We start from the raw sequence: 25,488 nt of genomic DNA, 5'->3' as shown, positions 1-25,488 counted from the left end.
TGGTTTTGTGACCATTATGCTTATCTTTTGTCTCAAGCTAGGAAACGTAGTGTCCATCAATGGCCTAATGATTTCCAACAGTGGAAATCACAATTTCATTCACAACGTTGTCAGCCCTGTTTAAAGTAGATTGTCCATTGAGAAAAAAATGTTTGTGATTTGAAAAATGTTTGATGTTATCATGTTGGATTATTGTTAAAAATGTTAGAGTTGTTGTTTAGTGTTAAGTGATTTTTGAATAAAAAATGTTGTGTTTTGAAAAAAATGCCTTTGTGGTTTGTTTAGCTATAAGAATGTTGGATTGATGCTCTTTCATTTCTTACTATCCCTCTCATGACACTCACTGAACGTTGCGGCTCGAAAACCGTGTGGGGGATGTTTTCCTTCACGTCCGCGCTTTGACTTTAAGAACCGGGGGTTGTTTCCAGTCTAACCATCCATTGTCGACTCATCCTCCTACGAAGATGTGCTCCAAACTAGCTAAACTCAACGAAGCCTACGTGAATTTGCATAGGGTCAGACACAGTCTGATACCGAAGCCAGAAGAAATAGAGAATGTGAGAATGTTAAAAATCACTGAAGACCTGATAGAAGAGCTCTTCAGAGAAGAAATGAACAGGGAAAAAGAAGAATGGACAGAGAAGTACAGACTTCAGAGACAGCAGCAACAGCAGCAACAACCTGAAGCTGACAGAGGCTTTGTCGATTGCCGTATCGACACCAAAGAGTTCTTCTTCTCTTTCCGAAGAAGCAGACCTATCGCCAGAAAGTCTATCCTCAGAGGACATCGCATTCTTAGAAACTAAAAAAGAATGCCATAGCAAACAAAAAAACAGCCCTTTTCAGGGCTACCCAATACTCTAGAAAACAAATAACGATCAATTTGCCAATGTGTGTAGGTAGAGTAGTGTGAAAATAAACACTAACTCTTTATTAATAGTGGAAGTGTATGTGTTTGTGTGTTTGTGTTAGTAAGTGGTTAAGTATGTTGGTATGGATAGTAGATTAAAATGATGTTTGTTTTTTTGGCTGTTAGAGGTGTATATTTTGGGTTAGATTGGATTGCTTTGCGTATGTAAATAGTCTATTGAAGTGATTTATAAAAAATTTTAAAATAGTGATGGGTAGCATAAAAAGTGAGTGAGTGTTTCTTTTAGGTCCGCGCATTGTTGTTGATTTTGGTCACGATCTAGGTAAGATGAATTTTATGTTTTTAGGGGGATGTTTTCCTTCACGTCCGCGCTTTCAGTATAAATTGAAACTCGTTCGGCAGTCCAGCTACCCTTGTTGATTGATCAACACAGCCAGAAGAATGAATAGCAGAATAGTGAAACTGTTAGAACTCCAGATGCACCTGGAATATGCCAGGCGCATAGTAAATGAACTATCAGCGGAGGCTATCGTAGAAGAAGCAAGAACAAAGAACGAAGAGGAGAGAAGACAGAGGGAAGAGGAAGAAAAAAAACTAGAAGAGAGGATGTCATACAATATTCCCGAGACAGAGGATTGGGGTGCTGAAGCGAATCATCCCGCCTCTGCACTCTCAAGACAAAAAGTAAAAAGAGACTGGAGTCAAAGATGCGTGTGCGGCGCCAGGCCTGGAAGGTGCAACCATTAGATAGGTGCATCTGGAGTTAAAAAAACAGCCCTTTTAAGGGCTACCCAATACTCTAGAAAAGAAATAACTATTAATTTGCCAATGAGTGTAGGTAGAGTAGTGTGAAAATAAACACTAACTCTTTTTTAATAGTGAAAGTGTATGTGTTTGTGTGTGTGTGTGTGTGTTTGTGTTTGTAAATGTTGATGTAAGTTTGTGTTTGTAAATGGTGAAGTAAGTTTGTGTAAATAGTAGATTATGGGTTTATTTACTGATTCTTAGCGTATGTAGAGAGTATAGTTGTGGTTATATTATATGAAATGAGAAAGTAGGGGGATGTTTTCCTTCACGTACGCGCGATGTTGGGTCATGATCTAGGTAAGATCAATTTTATGTTATTAAGGGGATGTTTTCCTTCACGTCCGCGCTTTCACTATAAGAACCCACAGTGTTCGTTGTTCAAACCATTCTGCAAAGAATAAAAAGAAGATGGCGTCAAACCAAATGGACAAAATACAAACCTTGCAAGACGTTTTAGACAACTTAGGAATAATGGAACAGATGCTAATAAGACTCGTTGAAGACCATTATTCCTATAGTCCGCATAGAGTAAAAATGGAGATTAACAACTTAAGAAAAGCAAAGGACAAGATTAGTGGTGTCATGAAAGAGATAAAGGAGGAGAAGGAGGATGAAGAGGAAAGAATAAGAATACGCAAATGGAACGAAAAAATTGAAAAAGAAGAAAATGAAAAGAGGAAGAAAGAAGAGGAGGAAGAGAAGAAAGAAGAGGTGGAGAAGAAAAAAAAGAAAGGGAAGAAGAGTGTAGGAGATAAAATAAGAACTTGGTGGAGAAAAAGAAGAAATTAGAAGAAGAAAACCCAAAGGCCCTTTTCAGGGCCCCCATATTTCTCGAAAAGAGATAGTCTTTCCATTGCCTACCCCTTTTTTTATTTTGTTTTTTTATTTTTTTTAAAAAAATAGAGACCCTCCCTGTTTCAATTTTACATAGACCCTATACAGTCCCAAGGGTTTTTGGCCATGTTAAATATACATAGACCCTATATTGTCCCAAGGTTTTTTGGCCATGTTAATTCCCATAGACCCTATATGTTCCCACGATTTTTGGCCATGTTAATTCCCATAGACCCTATATGTTCCCACGATTTTTCTCCATGTTAAATTTACATAGACCCTATATGTTCCCAAGGGTGTTTTTAATGATAAATCCCATAGACCCTATAATATCCCCCTTCACTACTATTCATTCATTCCACTTTCAGAAGCTGGTATTATCTAGTCTGGCAAAATTAATTTTCCCTGTTTTAATAGCTACTAAAGATAGTGTACCTTAGACTAATTCTGGCTGATTTTATTAGCACAAGGGAGCAGTCATTTTAGTTAACAGTGTGATTAGATCATGTACAATTTCCACAAGTACGATATCCAAAGGTTTGAAATACAAAACAATTGAACTTACATACGTCACTCTCTCAAAAGTACATAATAACTGGTGAGTGCCCCAATATCAACGTAAAAAATTGTGATACCAGACAAAACAGATATAACTGAACCCTAAAAATGAAGAAAATATACTGTATAGGTTTGAAAAGGAAAATTGTTAGCTGTTGTTTAAAATATAGGTTTATTCACCAAATGAAACAATGTACAAGAAAATCTTTTGAACAAGAACACAAAAGAAGTAATCACACTGCCATCAACCTCTAATCGGGAAGGATTCCTTCACTTGTGTAATCTTTTCAAAAAGGGAACTGGAAAGAAGCACCACCTTGTAGGAGATAGTTAGGCTCCTTATGGATATCCCTGTATAAAGAATCAAAGAAATATATTGAACACACATACATGTTTATGAACATCTTAATTATTAAATGTGTAATAGATTCTCTCAAATGCAGATATACATATTGTGCTACACACAACGTAGATCTGTTGAAATCCATTCACACCTTTCTGTATGTAATGGTAATAGCTATGACATTAAACCTATTATCCATGCAATCTATTCCTAATCAACTTCGCACACAGAAAAATAGCAAATAGTCTTAAATATTTTCTGCACAGTTGTTGAAATTCCTCTACTGTCACGTTTAGCACCTTGGCCCTTTTGTCTCTGACCTCTGATGAATGTTCAACAGAGTAAAATCAGGCTTGATGCCCATCAACTCCACCACTTGATCAGTGACTTGTTTTTTCCTGATATCTGAGAGCACTTCTTGTTTTATAAGGAATATTAGTATTTTCAAAGCGTTATATATTCTTCCTTTTCATTGATATATTTGATTCTTTAAATAGTAATGTTCGTATTAAAACAATGTTTAAATCTTTAATTAGAATTAATTTGTATTTCGTAACAATTAAACACCAGCATAACCTTGAAAAAGGTAGAATGACCAAATCACTTTGTAAAAGTTTGTGCATGTCTAGTCTCATTTGCACGCGGCCTTTTGTCGATTTAGCATTGCTTTTCTTTTCAATTGTTTTTTTTATTATTTAAACATAAAAGATATTTATAGACCGGTGTTAACTTGAATAATATCGAGACTGTTCACACGTGGTTTCTAATATAATTGGTCATGGTACACACAATCACCAATAAGTAGAAATTTATTGCGAGTAGATGAATTGTCAATTAATATAATGCTAAACAGAACATGATAGAATACCTTCGAACCGGCGTTTCACACCACAATTTTATCGGCATGATAACAAAGCGACACCTATCAAATCAGTCATGCTTTATAACCCACATCTTATCTACTGGTCAGACGCAAATCTCGGCCTTTAAGTTCTTAATAACGATCGTGGGCCTGTCAGACAACTTATATACTAAACTGGTTTTAATGGCATTAAAATCATACCCTGTTTCAAGGCTGTTCGATTATCTCTCTTGAAAGAGCTAACAACTCTCTGGCTGCCTTCTTTGTACTGATTTCATCTATTTCGTTATATGCAGTTAGATAATGGTCACTGGAAAAATGAAAATGCGCTACTGTCACCTATACTGGTAAAGAAAAAACTATTGACTTTGCTTATAGTGCATCAAGGACTAATTAGAACGTTGTACCGCCATTTCTGATTTAGGAAATCCCAAAGCTCATATAAGAGATACAAACTAAATTACTTGAAAAGTGGAATATCAACTCAGAAATTCTTATAATATGCTTTGTTCAACGATTATTATTATTATTATTATTATTATTATTATTATTCACTCTCAGATAGTTTCAGAGTGTGTACAGTAAACAGCTCAGGTGGTTTAACTTATTCAGTAACCAGGAAAAGAAGTTGTGAAATTACGGCAAAGGTCTCACCTACAAAATTTAAACAAGAAAATTCTCTTCTCCATACGTTTTTATTCCAACTTAAAATTCCAAATTTTTAGCACACATGTGAGTAATAATAATTTCAGACGCTGAATGATAAATTGTTTGAAGTACGTGAAAGGTATATAAAAATTATCCACATCTGAGACTTGATGAAATTCAAACCACATGCACCAGCATAAATTAGTTAGCAGCTAACAAAGGTATGAGTTTGGCAGACGTGAATCGAAATGTAAAATAAAACTGTTACAAGAACAGGTAAGAAAAAGCATAATTTGTCTTTTCTGGTACAGTAACGGTGTAGATCACATAACATTATTTGCGACAGCTGTTGAGTAATTTACGTTACCTTTGGGAAAGTTGTGAAGTACTTTATTTGAGGCATTGTTGAAGTAAGCCGCATTAACATCTATTATGCATGCTAATGCCATCTTTCAAGTACAAGCCAACGGTCAAGTTTCGTACAGACAAATATATTTGCTGAGAGGGATAGATGAAAATAAATTAGTAATTGGAATTAATCACTTGCTTATCCAAGGTGAGGAACAAACGTATTCCATGACCGATAATTTGGATTTCTACAAGCATCCTATTTTTGCAGTTTCCTATGAAACAAAACGACCCATTCTGTACACTCATGCATTTGCCTGGGTGTCTAATTTTGAAATAGTTGTTTTTGTGTATTTTTCCTCATAGAACTAATTAATGTTTGTTGATGGAAATATTAATTTAAGAATTTCAAGAGGTTATATGAAAACGTTGCTAATTTAGGAAGCCGGGCGAAATGAAAAACTGAAACAATATATTTGTGTAAAAAAAATATATATATTTTTTTGGGCAGGTAAAGGATTCTTACTCAGTCGTTTTGGAGAGAACAGAAGCACAGCTGACATATTGCAGATAGAATTTCTTCCAAGTGCTGACAAAGTTGTCTACCTTTGAGCAGGCAAACAGCAAGACTTTGTCTTCATAAAGGTCGGACAGCTGAGAAAAAGGAGAGCAAGAACTGAAGGTAAATATAGCACAGGCAAACGTCAAAGATAGAATAAGAAGATAGATGTTTTATAATTTCATATTTAAAAAAATGAATCCAGATAGAGACTATTCTTTTTCGGCAAATCCCGAACTTTATAGCTTCAAAAAGGTCAAAAGAAAAATTTGGAAAATTTGTAATTGTCTTTCAATTGGAATGAAAATCTACTGAGGCATTCTACATAAGTATACCGACCACATTTCGCACGTCTATTGGGTATTGCGCATGTCAAATGAATATTGCCTATTCGTGCAAGAAAGCTTTTCGGCAACCAAAAAGCTCAGTTAAAAATGTTTTTAAAAAATGCAATTTCGCAATGTTCTAGTGGTCTGAAAATCTAGCAAGTTAATATATGAAAAAATATGAATGACTACCAAATATTATTTGTCGACCTCGAGTGGTCTTTGCTTCTTGTAATAGTGTAAATTTTACAGATGTCATTGTAACATGTAGCATTTTAAGTTGATGTGTGTGATTTGCACCGGGCTAAGTCCGCGGCATGTTTGATGACGCTAGTGTTTGAATACATCTGGTAGCGACATTACTGATTCTTAATAAGGCTGAACTGGACGATGGAGCGAAGAGTGGGTTTTGTTTATTGAAATGTCACGGGTTGAAATGGAGCAGAAACTTCGTTGGTGCTTGTTGGAAAATATCTAACAAGTTTAAACTTTTGCTGAGAACGATTTATTGGTGGAAGCGGGAGAAAAATGTAAAATTTGCCAAACCCCGGACGGGATGCGTTAATAATGGCGGTTATATAAACCTGAATTATGATACGATAACCGTCTTTTGGTGCCTCCCATGTGATGTCTCGTGTTTCACAAATGTCTTACACCACAAAATTAGGTAGTCTAAGCGAAAAATCTTGGATCCGGGGGTAAAATAGACTCTCGAAAAATTGCCCACGGGATGTGTAGTTGGGAGACTTTGAGAGACACGTAACTAGGGTTCTGAGGAGACTGATCTGCTAAAGTGGAAAGAAAGCTACTACCGAAGCACAAATTACTATGTCTTAATGTCATGTATAATTATTCTTTGATACGAATCTTAAGGTTCTTGTTTGAATTTATTTTTCTTAAATGATACATGAATCTCGTATACTTAGGATGCTAAGAAGTGAATTTTGTTTGATCTATTTGTTTAACTAACACCATTCTTTTAACCTGTGAATTGACTGTATTAACATTTAAGCAGAAATGTAGACCACACGACCAATTACTGCCAGCCGTAGGTGTGCGTGCATTCAATATTAGTCAAGATTCATTCTTCACACTGCGGGGCTTCGTTGTCATTAAACGAGAAGAGACGATGATATCGATGAATTAGACATTTCATCTGGTTCTGATGGAGTAATAAATTAATTGTCCTGTACTATGTTTATTATCTATATTAAGAGAGAAAGTCTAAAATAAGGACGCACGGACAAAATGACACGACCAAATCAAGATACCATTACCTTTCTCTGCGAGCAGTGGAGGCACAAAACTGATTGCACTTGATGCCACGATATTTGTACAAGGGTATATATTAGATGAATCCATGCCCCATCATCACTTTAAACACCGGAACAAATTATATATTTCAAACAAAACTGTACAACACGAGCAACAATGTTTGACTTAAAGGAAGAAATACAGTAGGCTGACCAACTTGAAAGCCTAGGGACATAATGCAAAGACAGGGACTGAAAAGCATTACAAAAACTGACATGGCACGAATTCTGCAGGGTAATGAAATAGTAACATCTGTAAATAAAATGTGATCTGAAAAAATATATGGATTGAGATATATTCATTCGAAAAAGATAGCAGCATAGATTATCGTTCCATAGAACTATTGTTCTGGCAAATAATCTACACGAGTTTACACAAATTATCGAGTGGTATGAAAGATGCATGAGAGGAGAAAATGTGGGACTGGGAGGGGGTCTAGAACGGATAACAGACTAAAATTTATTACACTAGTATATGAGTAAAGTAAAAAGTGCATACCGAGATCAAATTGTCCCTCATTTCTTCTTCCGTATGGACTAGGACTCTATGCTTCTGGATAGCAAAATGTGATTTTTTCGCAGCCCTTTTTTGTCTTTTGTTTGGTTCTTTATTTTTCAGTTCTGTTGCCAGTAAATACAGGCATTCTAGGGCTGTGTCCACCTTCTGCAATAATGCATAATAATAAAATAGTAATATTGGAAAACATTCCATGTCACAGACAAATCTGTCTTATACAGCTACATCTAAGAGGTGAAAACATGCTATTTCCAGTCAAGGGGCTTCTATCTAGTTTTTGTTCATTATGCTGATTAAATGAAACTCGAGAAAGAAATGGTAGGGTTTCTAATGTAAGCATCAAATTTACATTTTTTTCAAGAGTCAACCCTTCTATGCAATTTGTATTTTGCTTTTCAAATTTTATCATTATTTTGCTTCATATTTATAACACTGAACCAGTCATTATTACTTTCTTGTTATTTTACTTTGTTACATATATGACACCTAATATATGTACATGTTTTACGGTGTGTTGTGCAATTTTTATTTTTGTACAAGTCCATCTAGGTGTGAACCAGGTCCGGTGCAAGAGTATTTGGTACCCTAGACGAACCTTCCATTTTGCGCCCCATTCCACCCCCACCCCTCTCAGGGCATCGCTTATTATAAACTATTCATTAGTATTAATACACATTCAACTTGATAATTTATTAATTTCATTATTTACTTAACATATTTAACGATAATAAATTAATAACCCGACAGTGTACTGGAAGCCGCCTAGTTCGTCGAGCGGTTTACCCAGCCCTGTAACGAACTACAGGAATCTAAAGCATTCAGAAAGTATTAAATATGTAACAAAAGGATTTTTCTATAGTATTAGCATGCCCTCATGTTTATTTGTACCCCTTTGCGATTGTGAAAATGGAATGTTTCAAGGTTACAAAAAATGCACAAAACTTAGTAATTTCATTCTTCAATTATCATTTCTAACCTGATTGTCGCCAGTGGGTCCCTGACACGGTAAGGTTGTTGATATTTAAATCTAAACGTGAGTTTCCGGAAGACTGCTCATTGTCCTTTTGTGGTTTGTGAAATAGTCCATTTCAGTTAAAAATGTGTCGTCTCCGTCCAATATTTGTTATATCTAGTTATAATATTTCTAAATGTTTATTGCACGAGATGTCTTTAACAAATAAAGTGACAATAGTCTTTATTGCATATGGTGTCATTACCAAAATAAAGTGTAAATAGTTTTTATTTCATACGGTGTCTTAACAAAGTGTCAGTAGTGTTTGATTCTTAAGGTATCTGTAAAAAAAAAAAATGTAAATAGTGTATGTGCTTATTGTATTAAAAGGTGAAAGAGAAATGATGATAAAAATGATGCAACATTGTTACCTTGTCTTGCTTTTCTATGTCAGCCTTGCATCTGAGGTAATCATTTATTTTATCATTTAATGCTTCTCTACATTCCAATAGGTCAGTCGGTATCATTTGATTGGTGGAAATTACTCTGCAAAACAGTGATATTAGACAAAATTATGACACGAAAAATGGCTGAATCTTGACCTTAGTTCAATTATCTACTTACAGTTATAGCATGTACACCACTCAAAATACTTTTGTATTCCTGCGTGTGAATTAATATAACGTGGCTATCAACACTTTTCAAAATTAATTCAACAGCACCTAAATAAACACAAAACAATCAACTTGTGATCAGATCAACTAAATAACTGCTTAATAGGTTTCACCGAGATTTTAGTCAGAATTAGTGAAATATTAGCATGACGCTGGAAACTGGTAAGAAAATAAAAACTAAGGTATGAGTCCAGTCTCTAATTTTTAACCTACTAGTCACTGTATTTGCATTTCTTTATAACGTTTTGGGTATAGATTGTGGTTTACACATTTAAATATTAAATTACATGTAATAAATTCTTTTTGAAATAAGAAAACCTTGCAGACTCATTAATGAATCACGGTATATTGTGAAGTTCTTCTACATACCCTCTCATGTTATCAGCCGCCTCTTTGTCAATTTTTGCTGATTTGGCGAAACATTCTGCTCCCTCTCGAAAGTGAATGACGTGGTGACCAACAATTCTCTTCATTTTATCAAGAACTGAAGTTTTTAAAAAAAGTGACTGTTAGGTGTGTTATATTTTCAATATGATTTTTAGGTATCAAATTGTTCGCCGAAAAAAAATATCCATATTAGCTCCATGACTAAAGAGCAAAACTTTTTCGATACCCGAACTATTCCCCTGAGCCTGTTATTTTACTGGTGAAATCGATTACCTGTTTACAAGATTAGAGTTTTGTACTAAGATGCACATTTCGCAAAAGATTTATCTTGCACAATTTCTTTCAATTCAACCACGACATGTCATGCTATTCAGAGCAACTCACCGGACTAATATATATATATATATATATATATATATATATATATATATATATATATATATATATATATATATATATATATATATATATATATATATATATATATATATAAAGAGAGAGACAGACATACAGACAGACAGACAGAGACAAAGAGTATTACCAGTCCCCGTTTCAACACCGGACTAAGATATATATATATATATATATATATATATATATATATATATATATATATATATATATATATATATATATATATATATATATATATATATACAGAAAGACAGACAGACACAGACACAGAGTATTACCAGTCCCCGTTTCAATGGACAGACTGTCCACATATTTCTGGACGTCATTGGTCCAGTCTAAGGCTTTCTGACTGAACTCGGCTTCAATTCTTGCCTTTCTTTTAAGAAACTTCATCCAGACAGAATAGTCTCTGCAATTTAAAAGTGAAACACGTTTCATTTAAATGTTTGGCAGTAAAGTACTCGCTTTCTTCATTAAAGGTTCCTGTACTCTTGTAACTTTTACCTACATCATTGAATTCTACCAACCTTCCCAATAAGACTTTTGTTCAAAAGAATTAAGCAAAACTATGACATTAAATACCCTTAAAGATCTGAATTTAATTTATTAAAATTTGACAAAACAGTTAAATTTAAACCCATCATTCGTCTTTCATTTCCCATATATTATCCGTTATGACTAGTCATTAAATTCGTCTACTCGTAAAGTCTCAGAGCGGACTTGAAGAAACAACCGTAACCGAAGAAGGTTACTGAAGTTGTAAATATGGCATTATAATTTGATCCTAAATGTGTATATCTGCTTTCAAATTATACTTTGAAACCATGGGTAATAACGAGCAAAGAAAACACTACTTAGAGAGGATACAAGTAATGATTTCCATGATAATATCAAATAGTCTATAAAAGGTTTTAGAAGGTTAACTGTTAAGCTAAAGTAATTGCTTTTAATTCCGATTATCGAGGCACAATAGTACTTATTTCTGTACCTCTCATGGGACTATATTACTTTTTTTTGTACCTATCAGCTAATCATTTCACGTATTTTTGTACCTGTTATGGTACTTTAGTAAGCATTGTTGTATCTATCACAGAACATTGGTACTTGTTTTGTACCTGTCATGGGATTATTGTACGTATTTTTACTTTATATGGTATATACATCAACCTCAGCAGGCGTCAAATAACATTCAACGCTTAAGTATATCAAAATAGAATCCATAATTGCAACTATTTATCTTTATTTTTTAATGTAAACGTTTAATTGCTTGCATCCTTTCAGTATCCTATTTCTATTTATATACTATGATTTTGTCCAGTAACATTAAACAACTTTAACTTTGACAGCAATCACCCCGCGATCCCTTCAATGTGTAATGACGCTTTGGAAACAGTGGAGTCAGGAACATTGACAAAAACGATATATTTCAGCATATTGAAACAAAATTTCTAATGAAACTTACGTCAGTTCAAGGAAGTTATCATCTAAAACACCATCACCGACAATGAAAGACATAATTCCTCTTTTGTCTACACAGATTTATGAAAATTTGCTCAGAGTGTGAAAAACACGTCTGTTAGGTTTTGCTACGTAAATGCAGGTAACGTACAGCCTAACAACGGAGGATGACGTATATATTTTTGACGTCACGCGTATGACTGGTTAATTGACTGTTCCCATCTTACAGAACCTAAATGAAACTTTTGTTCTCCTTGTGTTTGCTATATCAATTTAATGTAATTTATTTACTTTTCGATTGGGTCTATCTACGTTATGAATTCCCAAATCCCGATAGAATCACAATACAAAAGATGAATGTAAAAGAATTCTGAAAGTACAGTGTTTTTCAATAAATAATTAGCAAAACAATACATTATTGCTACGAACAAATGAAGATCATTGCGATATTATCGTTGTTGTTATAATAATAATAATAATAATAATGAGGACTTTGTATAGCGCCTAATCTTTAGAAGCTCTAAGCGCTTTACAACATTAGACAACACCTATAAGATAAAAAAACATATAATAATATTATTACAAAAAAAAAACACCATGAAATTAGAAAAACATTTAAAAAAATTAAAAAAAAACATGCCGAGAACACTTCAGGTAGGAAACATTATTAGGTCCTTAAGGTTAAATATATTACCATTTTGATAACGATTATGATCATTGTTTTCATAACGAGATTATCATTTTCATAACGAGATTATCATTTTCATAACGAGATTATCATTTTCATAACGAGATTATCATTTTCATAACAATATTATCATTTTCATAACGAGATTATCATTTTCATAACAATATTATCATTTTCATAACGAGATTATCATTTTCATAACAATATTATCATTTTCATAACGAGATTATCATTATTTCTATTAAAATGTATTCTAACATAGACTGCCACCGATTAGGCTGATATCATTTCATTAGGTATATATCTTAATATCAGTTATCACCATGCAAATAAAACAATTATCACAAAATTTGCAAATAATATTGCATGTCACGTGGTTACATGAGTAGTATGGTCTTGAAGCTTGTCAGCCACGTTGTCGTCTTAAAATGTTATTACCAAAGTGATTTAATTTTCAAATGCAAGTTGCTTAAAATGAGTGAAAATTATGTTTGATACAAACTGTCTCCCAAAAATGTCTCTTAGAATATTGATTTTTGTTGTTTTTGATTGATGACACACACAAATAAGATGTATTGTGAAGGTATCGATCGCCAGTACTTGCCATACAAAATAATAACGAATAATAATAATAATAATAATAAGGTAAAATTCAGAACTAAAGGTTTTGCGATGATGACATGTATGCTGAGGTACTTCTAGGGTTCGTCATGGCAAATCTCCACGCTGTTTATCAGCCTTTTGTACGCGTCCCTTCCCCTTAGTGCCGTGACCCTGTAGTATTAGGATTTAATCCGTACATATGTTATATCACGACACTATGGTCTTAAGCTAACTAATTTGAAAGGAGAAAAAACCTATACGTTTTGTAAAATAATTTATTTCTGTAGAATAAAAGAGAAAACTCATAAAGAACTTACAGTAATGTAAATTAAATCCGAAGTAGTCGAAAAGTTAAATCGCCAGTCCGAATGAATTAAGTTCTAATTAAATTCCAGTGTTTTTTATTAAAAAATAAGTTCAAGCGCTGAAGGCGTTGTTGTGCCTGTAGTCTTGAATGTACTAACGTACAAGTGGCCTAAATAATAATAATGCATGTGGTGAACATCAGGTAGACCAGGTTATTCTATGGTGGAATTCCGAATGTTATTTTGTCTATCCATGGGCGTTAAATTTACTGACAGGTTTGTTGTGACGTTTGCACGCATTGGGGTGGGGTTCTTCCAATATAATTTAATTAAATTATGATGAAAGTTACACCCTGGCTCGTGAGGTTAGAAAGTTAAATTAGTGACGAGGTAGATTTACAGCTCTGAGCCCCCAGTCAGCTATGCCGACGGTTAAATTATAGATATACGAAGATGAAATTCGATCAATAACAATTTAATAAATTCGATAATTTAAAACGATATCTTCCAATCACTCGTCTTTCCATCGACCAAGTAACAGCCTAATTCATCCCGTGATTTACAGTGTGAGTTCGATTTTCCCCCTGTCCTTGCATCTACTCATCTCTTTCTTCAACGAGGCTTGTTCCCCGCCTATTTCCTTCCTTCTTTCCGTTCCTCTAACACCTCCTTCGACTCCGTTTCCCTCTCTACTATCTCCTCCTCCAATTTCGCTCCCAGACTTCAACTTCTCCTGAGTTCTCTCCTTTCTTTTCCTTTCCTCCGTCTCTCTATCTGAGACTACGGGACCAAACTGTAACTGGTCTGTCCCTAGCTTCCTTTTTTGAAGCTGTCTGTACTTAGAATTTCCTGTTCTAAGATTTTCACGCCAATAACGAATGGCTATTCGGAGTTACTCTAACCTCCTCTCTGGGTAATTTCTCTTAGCGAACTAATTCTTGCCGGAAGACGCGGAGATATCATTCTACCCAAATCAGGGTCTATCCCCTATCTCGATTCTGATTGGGTGGCGCTGTGACCCTGTCCAATCGTCTTAGCGACCAGTTCAACCTGTCTGTCTGTCTGCAGGGAAAAGAAGTTAAGACACTCCCACTTCTTCAGGCAACTTCTTTTGATCTTGGATAAACGTTTCCACACCTAGGTGATAAATGGCTATCTGGTGGCTTCGCACTCCTAGGTCCGGCTCTCCACTTCTAGCCACAACAATCTTACGTAATGGATTAGTGGCAGCCTGCGGTAATGTTTAACATCAAACAATGGCTTGTCAGAATTACTTTGATTATACATGTTTCAACTGGGGCTACTCTGGGTCGGGGTAAACATGACACCTGTTTTTTGTTTAAAGTTATACCTATATCTGTATACCTTTTTACAATGTCTCTCTTACGTGCTTGTTTCTAAATGTGAATTTTAATAATTATTTACAAACGTTCGTGCTGTTGCAAAAAATTCAACCTAACCGTGCAGCGTCATTTTTGGAAGCATCTGGCATCATGTCCGTTTCAACCAATTTGACATGGAAATCCCAATCATATTATTGAGAATGTGTGTGTCGAACAAGTTTGTTGATGTATCAGGTGATAATGGTAACGGTTATCATTATATCTTCTCTGTTGATCAGCTGCAATAAAAACAGATGACATGCTCGCATCAAAACATTGGTCAAAAATAATATGTTTGTTCCGTTGTTTGCTTTATTATATAATGTTTCATGTGGACCGAATCAGCACATAATTATATTTGAATCGGCCTTATTGTGAAACAGCGATGGGCCCAAATTTATACATGCATATTTTGAAGGTCATTTCTGAGAACATGTGATGCTCACAGTGCAAACACAATCCCTTTCCCTGGGTCGTAATTTTGAAAAACAGTGTGTACCTAATAGCTTGATGCTATTTAAAATAGCTGTCATCCAAGCATTTTTTATATATTCTACTTGCCTAGAACCAACCTTTCTACTGCTATAAGTAGCTAGCTCTGCTTCCTAGCCGACTATTGCTATTTCACTGGCTACATACTGTGCAATGACCTCAATTTCAAGAACACCACAAACCAGAAAGACCAAATTCACAAATATATCCATATCTTTAATTATTACACAATAATAGCTCAAAAAGTCAAACCAAAGCCTTAAGTTCAGAAATTCGCCTAGGGCCAATTTACAAAACAGTATCCTGCCTCTATATATTCGAGTTATGATTGTAGTATTGAACGCAAAGTTTCGAATGGTCCGAAATCGAGCTGCTAGCTATTTTTTAGGAACTGATGTCACTGCGTGAGACCTATCAATGAATTAAAAAGTGCAAGCGTTAAACAACATTCGCGTCAACACGAAGTTGGTTGTAGTAGATAATTCAATCAATGTTGCCATTTTTTCCATAGACATTTACTTGATTCTCCACATATATTTGACTGAGACTAAAATACAGAATTGATAAGGTATGCGTTTGAGCTTGTGGCGCTTTTATGCACACTCCATTTCTCTCCTTCCTTCTCGGTGTAAGTAAAACGACTGTTCATAATCCCTTTGTAATTTTGTTGAAGCAAAATATCTGCGTCTTGTCTTCATGTATTGTGGTAATGAAGCAACTTTGTTTCCTATTTCTCTAAAATATGTACCTTTTTGTGAATTATTCTTGACAATAGCTATATGATAGGGAATTCATAATCCAGTTTATCCGTAGTGGTTCAAAATTTCTGCAAAACTTCAATGATCACTATGTATGACCCCTCTTGTTACATGTCTATAATAGATCATTTCTTACATTCATAGAAACTTTTGATTCCTTGCTGGGACACAACAAAACAAAGAAATGAGCATTCACATGCCAATTCCAATCAACGATTGCATAGATGATGATGATAATGATGATGATGATGATGATGATGAAAACAAAAATAATAACAACAACAACAACAAAACAACAAACATTCTATAAGTGATGAAAATAAGATCTACGGTACATCGTAATCAAACACCAGATTTTTTAAAAATTTGTTTCCTTTCTTTTTTTTATAAAAATTGGTTATCCGTTTCTGAATTTCAACTGCACGTTCTTTTTGCGGCATGTACTTGTTGTGGCGGGTACTTCAATCACAAAAACGAAGATTGTTATGCTGAAATGAAATCAATAATTGCATCATCTGGCTGCACTCATAACGTGTACAGAATAACTAACGACATACTTTGCGTTTTCGCGCACAAAGATGTCGAAACAAAGGTAACAAACGCTTCGTAACAGTTCAGACGTGTGTAACTTATTTATGAAGTTACTAGGGGTGGGTTTCATGTTTTATGCATAATTCAAGAGCGATTATATATATTCTTTAGGTTGAGTAGGTCTTAAAAAGTGAACATCGAGCAAATTTTTTCTTCTGCACATGCAAATTTATTTTAAAAATAAATGTCACTGCAGGAACTTCATTTCCGTCCTTGGTAGTACTATAGTCCTACCTGTAAGACCCGACGCTGATATTTATGTTGTGGGCGTCACCTCAACAAAATCAAAATGTGCTATGTCTTACATGTAGGACTAGGTAGTACTAATATTAGTACCCTTACTCGTACCTCGTGGACAGATCAAGTTGAGGCTACGACATCGTAGCTACGTCCTTGGATACTCATTTATATAGTCCTACATGTAAGACCTGACGCTGATATTGATCATTTGGCGCCGAAACAAAATCAACATGTGCTATGTCTTACATGTAGAGACTACTCAATTATATAGCCAAGTCCTACAGTTCCTGTATGCGCATTTACTCATATTACATTAAATATAAATTGTTATTTTAAAATTTGGATGTATTTTAAAATCATTACTTACATTAGTAAAAACTTCCTGTAGGACACATAATATGTCAACATCTTGAAAACACATTTCCACATTCATCAGCACAAATTTTCTCTGGTAAATTTTATTATTTTGTTTTTGATAAGTCTGATGAACACCTCTCTTAGAATATAGGAAGGACCTGATCTCAAATTAGAGGTGCCTCAGGCATTGGGCTATCAGATTTTTTGAGCACTGGTATAATTTTGGTTTCCCCTTTTTTTTGTTTCTGAGCAGCATTTATATTACAATTCAGACTGCGGTAAATCAGAAATGGGTGCAGATAAGAGAAAAGCCTCTGTTGTCTGTTCTTCTGCAGGGTATATTGAGGAATGTGTTAAGAGTGCTTTTGAGAACCAGCCAGCAATTATCCATTGTATTATAAGTAGTTATATTGATTAATGTAATTATAGGAGGGAGACATATATGTTCACTCTAATTAACACGTTCATAATGTCTGTGTTTCATTTGTTCTTGTGCTGATGAATGCTTAAGTCAGTTTTTATATCAGTGGACACATGCTAATATCAATGATGAATTCTTCCAGGTAACAGTAAAGTCCTGTGAGGAAATAGTGGACTATAGTTTGGTGGTGGAAGAAGAAGGAAATTCTTGGACTCTGTATTTCATCACATGCACCGGCCATTTACACCATGTTTTTGAGGATGAGGCCAAGAAATGAGAAAGGCCCTACATCTGCATCAAATGTACTCTATTCTTTACTATTCTGTGTTATCACAGGATGTTAGGTCACATTCTCACTAACTGCACTAGTGCTGAAAGAAGTATCACAGTACTTTAGTTCAAGTCACATGACAAAGACCCTGTAGACAATTTGGAAGATATACCTCTGTTAAATTCGTTTTACTGCTGGGACTCGTATTATTTCTTGTATAACATATATATGCAAGGTCTATATATACTATATATGCTCTCTCATAAGCCAAGTCAGATTGTCGACAGCAAAAATCCTGATCTGCCATAGCATAATGCACCTGCAGATCAGGGTCTTTGCTGTTTGTTCTACTGATTACACCTAACAAACTACACAGATCCAGATCTGCCTGAGTATTATGTGACAGCAGATATGGGTCGGTGAAGTTTGCAGTTGGAATCATCTTAAAAGCAAGTATATATCATATTAGTATTTTGGAAGCACAGAAGTTGAATACTTTCACCTGCCCTTTAATAAAATGATTTTGCAAGCTATTTTACATATAACCTCATAAAATATCTGACTTTTGATTCCTACAGTACAGTCTTTGTATTTTTATACTATTGAATAATGTTAAAACTTTTTTCCTTTAACTGACCAAGAACCATGATTATTCTAACCATCATTTTGAAAAACAATACAGTGGGACACTGCTCTGATGAGCAAAACATTAATGCAGAACTGCCAACTCTTATGATTTAGCTGTAAGTCTTAAGAAAATTACCCTTCAAATACAGACTTACAGCATACTAGCAAAACCAACAATAAAATGATCCTTGCCAAAAAATCCGGATAATTGGTTCATCCATGTTTTATTTTGATCCGGGTTTCATATTAGACTATGTGAAATTAGTCAGGGAACCAGACTAACTATACTGAGGCATCCCAGAAGCTTTAAAATGCACCTATTTGTTCATGCAAACTGTCTGCATGATCAAACTGTTAGATAATTTTTAAAAATGGCGTCCAGAAAGCGTTGCATGTTAAAGACGAAATGGAAAATAAGCTTCTAAAAAACGTGTTAATAGTCAGTTCAGAAGAATAAAAAGGAGTAATCAGATTCTTGTGAAAAAGAGCTGGAAAGGACACAATTACGTTTATTGGACATTGCGTGCTAATTTGAGTATGTCTCCTGGCTGGAGATTAGATGGCCGTCCTGATGTGAAATGGAAAAGAGTTTCCAATAATTATGTTAAGTTGAGAGATGGCAACAAGCCATTGAACTGCATAGGATTTGTGCAACTGTACTAGTGGTAAATAAGGTGTATGCCTACTTTACAAACTTTTTAGTTGAATATGATGTTTATCATTGATGCATCAAACTTTTAATTATGTTTTCCAGCTTTACAATAGCAGTTATTGATATTTTACTGAAAACTGGTCAATCTTATGTGAAAAAATCAACTACCTTACTCTGAGACGGACTTGTCAGGGTTGGCAGGTCTGTAAATGGTTGTTGTTCTAGTTGTTGTTCTAGGGCTTAACGCCATTTTTCAGCACAATATAGGCTATACATGGCGGCCAGTGTAACTGGTGGAGGAAGAACCCTGGAAAACCCAGGGAAGAACTACCGACCCACGAGAAGCTACTGGCAGGCTTTCCCACTACCCACACTAGCCGAGCCTTGGACTCGAACCCACACAGACAGAGGTGAGATGGCAGTAATCCATAACGGAGAGTGATTTAGACCACTCGGCCACTCAGGGCCCCTGACTGTAAATGGTTGAAAATCATAATCATCATATGGCAGGTTATCTTATTCTTAAATTGGTTTAATTGATGGGCAGTTCTCAATATGTGTATACAAAATGTATGAGTAAAATTTACTGTTCTGATAAATAGTAAATGCACTAACACATATATTTGTCAAGTAAAGGGAGGTAATCATGTTCTCTAACCTGAGTAGAGGAGTGAGTGCAGTTAATGACCACAGTTTAGAGAACTTGAGGTTGTGTTGAGTCAGGCATATTAGGTACACGAGTTTTAAGTTTGGTGCTTGTTTCATTTCAATATAGGACAGAAGTATCCTGATTTTCTTCCAAGGGCTAGATAAATCTATCTTATTCTAGGGTTAGATAAGTTCTTTGTGATGTCAATCACATGGCATTTTCTATGCCGAGTTTATAGCATGAAAATTGCAAACAGACTTCTGTGTTTTCATCTGTTTTGCAAAAAAAATGGTATGCATGCTTGGCAACAAATGATTCTTCTCAAGCTGTAAGGGCAAGATAGGGAATTCTAAATAACCCTGTGATAAAAGGAATTATATCAGGGGATATAGGATACTTTCTCACACACATAAATCTTTTCCCTAAAGCTAGAATTTTTCTATTCACATTATATGGTAAGATTTTATTTTCTCTTTACCTTGATGAGAAATAGTAACCTGTTTTTAACAAGCAATGGTTGTAACAGCATTCCTTTGTATCAACTGATTTAACTCTGACACAGCCTTCTAGCATATGCTTTGCCTTTGTATGGAAAAATGCATATGTGCTTCAAGTCGCACTACACAAAAGTAAAGGATTATTATATATTCATGATACATTTTAATCTTAGTACAGTATATAATCAGTCTTTAATTTAATGTGCTATTAATCTGACATATTCTTTCAGCTATTGCTATGCTACAATAATATAATTTTTGGTCAATATGAATTCATTAAAATCAAGTTCATTTTGCAAAAGGTTCGAGTCCAACGGCAAGCTGCAAATTATCTGCCACTGCATAATGCAACAGTAGATCTGGGTCATTGCAATCAGTTAGGAGTAATTAGTTGAACAGACAACATTGATCCCGATCTGCTTTGATTTTACAAATTATAATATCAACAGTTATCAGTACTAATGATTATATTGATAGTAATGTCATGATTTTTCTTTTAAAAAATTCTTCATTTTCTTCTGATTCTTTGGAAATTGTACATAAACTTTTCCTTTTGATCATAATAAGGAAGTTGATTAGATTCATTCTTGAATCCATTTTCAGTTTGAAGACCGGATCAAAGGCTGCAAATCAAGAAATATTCACTGATCTGCTAGATGAGGAGGAAGATGAAGTCATTGTTCTCCACCAGTCAACAGAACTGGTTCATATCTGTCATACAAAGGATTCAGTATTTAATGTGTCAGGCCTGCCTATTGGTCTGTGTGTATCATGTGACTTAGTTACCATTACGACTTTTGATGTTGACACTCTAACCTCAAGAGTCTTCATCAAGAAAGAGATTAACCTGTGTAAAAAGAAACTGGTGATGTGACCCCATTCAGATGTTTCACCTTTCCAGTCAGAGAAGGCAGGAATGCAGATTTAGTTGCATCCAAAGAATGTCAGGTTTTCCTTGTAACATCATTTTTGACACAGGTCATGAAAACATCGAGTACTGACACAATTAAAATCAGTGACAAACTGTTTTATGCCATATTTGGTGCAGATGTATGCTTACTGAAATCCCCAGTTCTGCTGATGTGTCCCCCTGGTGGTTCAGTATACCATGCACCACTAAAATGCGCCACAAAAACCACTCTTTGTATGCCAAGCATGGGATGGGAAATATTTTGTGAGACAAGTAGTCCTGTCATATCTGTGGCTCAGTGTGAACTAAATGTTTCTGAGGCAGACAGAGTGGGTGCTGGAGATATGGATAATATCTGTCAGTCAGACACTTTGCTTATTTGCATGCAGAATGGCGCACTTTATATCATACATAATGAAACCGCAGTGAAGGGGAAAGGCTCAACTGGCACTCAGATTGTCATTCTGTACCTAAAAAACTGTGTCACTGATTTTTGTACATATCAGAACTTAATTTACTTTTCGACTGAACATAATACGTTTTAGGAAGCTCTACTATTAGAGAAGGGTGTTAGTAAAGACAAAAGTAGCACCATGTAACTGTCACAGTCCAAGAACTTGAATATTGCTGGAGTCAGGGCAGTTGGCATAGTTTCGCAGCATTTGGAGATGGGCGGTAAGGTTTTCAGCATCACATGTTGACCAGTGTATAAAATAGTTTACTTTTTTATTATGGTAACCAAGCAACCAGCAACTCTTCATTAAAGTTTTGTATTAATGTTTTCGTAAGTCAGACATTAGATCAATATAGAGATTAAAATTGGTTAAGAGCAACTGCTTTGTAGAAGTTCATATCAGATGATACTTCAGTTCGAAAGATAAGAGTCCACACTGTATATATTTAAATATTGCTTAAGGTGTTATTCATTTATACATAAGCACCCATATGAAGATCATGACAATCTTCTGACCCTTGCAGACCTTTTCTCCAAAAAAGTTGATGTCCACCAGGTATTTGTGAAATTCAATATAAATACATTAATAAAGGGTGTTACTAGTTGTTACAAATGAGAAATATTGATAAATCCAAATAATACAAATACTGAAAACTATCCTTTTTTTTGTACTGAATTTTATGTTGCTTCATTGTGATTATTCTTCTTATCTTCTTCACTTGTTTTCTGTCAAAATGTCTGAGCAACAATGTTATATGCCACTCTTATGTTTTTTCCAGGCCAGACTTTCATTGTAAAGAAGTAGACTTGCAGCCTCAACAATACATACCTCCTAATTGACATATATTTTGTACAATCTGATGTTAATGCTAAAATTCCTCTGCTAATTTCATTTTCAACATATTCAAAATTTGTCTGTAAACACTAATATGGGTGGAAAAGATTAATTCCTTATGGAAAAGGTGCCAGATATTTGCTGTGAAGGTTAAAAGAATAAAATCATTATTTCTCCTTCAAATATGTTCCCCAAGATGAAAATCGTCTTATCATGTCTATTTTTCGATAGACAAAGGGCAGTAATTCTTGTCCATTACCTCCACTTGATACCACCAGGTGTCACCAGTTTTTAGCTTTGCTTTCATGCAATGAACACGCAGTGCTTTAACCTCTAACAATTCAGCCTTTTTCTACTTACCTAGAGACCTGCTAAAAGCATTTTGGATTTATTCTGTTGATTTACATCCTGCGGGTTGTATATATTATTTTTACCAATTCAGCCAAAATTTGACTGATTTTGCTACTTATTGGGACTTCGTGTTTTTGACCCCATCGCACCATGCTATCGTTGACCTACACAAGTCATTCTGTGCTGAGCATGAATTGGACATTTTTCGTTCACACTTAGTTGCGGAGCGGCTTTAACATTATAGTTCAGTGTCACCTGATATGTAAGGTCATAATTTTTATTTCATGCTCTTGGTTAACTAATAATAAGTCCATAGGGCCTTAATATTTGTTTAAAAGAAGCATCACAACACTTTCATTTTTGATCTGTTTAGCTTTAGCATTGTAGTAATTTTACACATTAGTATTCACTTGTTATTTATGACTATAATATTTTTCTACACTCAAGTTTTGATAATCTAGTGTTTAATTTATATTAAGCCCATTAGGGCCTTAAATAATGTTACAAACACCTTTAATATATGTCCCTTAAGACACTGTCTTCTAGCGTTTAGTAATTTCAACCCATTACTATTTCTTTTTGGCCAAGTGGTCTAAAGCGCTCACCGTTATGGATCACTGCCATCTTACCTCTGTCTGCGTCGGTTCGAGTCTCGGATTCGGCTAATGTGGTTATGTGAGAAAGCTTACCAGTAGCTTCTCCTGGGTCGGTGGTTCTTTCCGGGGGTTTTCCAGGTTCTTCCTCCACCATTAATGCTGGCTTCCATGTATAGCCTATCTTGTGCTGAAAAATGGCGTTAAACCCTACAACAACAACAACAACAACAACTATTTCTTTTTGTCTCATGTCATTTCAGGGCCATGTTTAAGTGCATGAAATGCAAGAGACTTAAAGCCAGAGAGGACAACCATGACCCCTGCATTACACGTACAAAATGCACATCTCAATCAACATGCTAAAAAATAAAGTGTTTGGTCAGAAAACACGTGGACTGCAGGGCTTAAAAAAGCAGCAGAGGGGAAAGATATACGGTCGAGGTCAGGGCAGGATGCCTCTGACATCCTTAATCTCCACCCCAAATCAGCCTCCATGGCAAATTCTTGTTGGGGATGCTGGAATTCTCCCCACACTAAGCTTCATAAGCTTCATCACACATAATCAGCATATACAGATATGGACTGAGAGGATGATGGAGGGGAATACTCGTTGCTGGATAAAATGCATCACTTGCAACAGCAGACAAAGACACAACTCCATCAGTCTGAGCAAATCATCCCTCTTTTCCCATCTTTTGCAGATACTTTAGGGGAATATTCCCCAAGTTTTAGCAACCCAGATGGGGTAAGCCTTTCCATAATATCAGCATGGCCTTCGGGCTGGTAAGTTGGGGTGCATTGGATTAACGACAGATCAGCTGGACCCAAATAATAACAATACTGCTGCACTGACACCAGACATCCAGCCAACACCAGCAGCCACCCCGACATTACCAACAGTCCAGCAGCCCCAGCATGGGGAACACCTGGCCGGAATGGGTAAAATATACAATGTTTATGGGGATGTTAGTGATAGATCCTTCCGTCTAGCTGGGCAGCAGGCAACATATCCTTTTTTCACTGGTGATTTTGATGAGACATCTACCAGTCTGCCCATTCTGCCATGGCTTTGGAGAGACCGGCACATGTGCTGGCTGGGCTGAAATATATACAGCAAGTCACTGGATCAACCTGACACCCCTTTCACCAACCTATAGTACTGGAAAGGCTGCCAGTTCCAGAGATGCTGGATATTAGATTACTAACAGTTTGTCCTCAAGGGAGAGATCATGTCTTGGAGAGATAGGACCGAACAGTCTTCATTGCCACCCAGCATGTGTTATGCCAAGCTTGGAGCTGAGTCGGATGAGGACATGGCACAAAGTGAGGAAATTTATAGGGTGCTGGCCACTTTGGAGTGTCCCACACTCCCTCCCACCTGACAAGCTTACAAAGTCAAGGCGTTCGTGGATGTTACGAAAGAGGGGGAGATGCTTTCTTTCCAGCTTCTTCTTCAGTCAGCAAAGATTAAGGAAATTAATGACCGGCTTTTGGTTAGAATTGGCAACCCTGGCGACTCAAAGGCATTCTTTTCGGAAAGCTAGGTTCCAGCAAACTTCACCTTGTACTGGTATCAGACACACTCCAAAGCCTTCAGTACAGAACTTATAGCCTTTCACATGTCGTCTCCTTTGTTTTGCAAAGTAGATAATAATGTGTTTCATGCCATGTCGAAGCTGGTTCGGAACATAGTGGTGATATCATCCATGTTAGATCTTTCAACTCTCCGAACAATCCAACAATAGCCATGTGTGGGAGGTGATGGCTAGAATCGCTTGTTTCCTTAATCAAGCAGCTCACCATACTATGGCTAATGCTCTGACGGCTTCAGCTGATCACTGTCTGATGGTCGTGTGGTCGGCTCCACTTAAACCACACAATTTGCTTGCTTTACGGACAACCCCTTTTGCATCTATACTGATATTTGGAGGACAAATT

At 35.6% G+C, this 25,488-nt stretch overlaps 1 protein-coding gene across 1 annotated transcript; it reads right to left on the bottom strand.

Moving 5' to 3' along the window:
* Positions 1-5,793: 5,793 nt before the first annotated feature.
* On the bottom strand, positions 5,794-11,928 carry LOC149773579 (uncharacterized). Its single transcript, XM_089946283.1, has 6 exons — positions 11,876-11,928; positions 10,692-10,822; positions 9,982-10,096; positions 9,370-9,484; positions 7,969-8,133; positions 5,794-5,925 (listed from the first exon to the last, which is right to left on the bottom strand). Exons 1-6 carry the CDS (start codon positions 11,926-11,928, stop codon positions 5,794-5,796), a joined length of 711 nt encoding a protein of 236 aa, XP_089802409.1.
* Positions 11,929-25,488: the final 13,560 nt, after the last annotated feature.

This window comes from Sinohyriopsis cumingii, unplaced genomic scaffold (assembly GCF_028554795.1).
Source record: "Sinohyriopsis cumingii isolate HCF-2022 unplaced genomic scaffold, ASM2855479v2 utg000624l, whole genome shotgun sequence".
Classification (NCBI taxonomy): Eukaryota; Metazoa; Mollusca; class Bivalvia; order Unionida; family Unionidae; genus Sinohyriopsis; species Sinohyriopsis cumingii.
Note: the sequence above shows the minus strand (reverse complement) of the source record. Positions and strands in the feature narration are given on the sequence as shown.

What these genes read in the sequence shown, in the direction of transcription:
- LOC149773579 (XM_089946283.1), bottom strand. Translation starts at nt 11,928, where the DNA reads ATGTCTTTCATTGTCGGTGATGGTGTTTTAGATGATAACTTCCTTGAA. An exon ending in GTCCATTGAAACGGGGACTG is followed by an intron (nt 10,097 to 10,691) that starts GTAATACTCTGT and finishes TAAAAACTTCAG; the next exon opens with TTCTTGATAAAATGAAGAGA. An exon ending in GCGGCTGATAACATGAGAGG is followed by an intron (nt 9,485 to 9,981) that starts GTATGTAGAAGA and finishes ACTGTTTTGCAG; the next exon opens with AGTAATTTCCACCAATCAAA.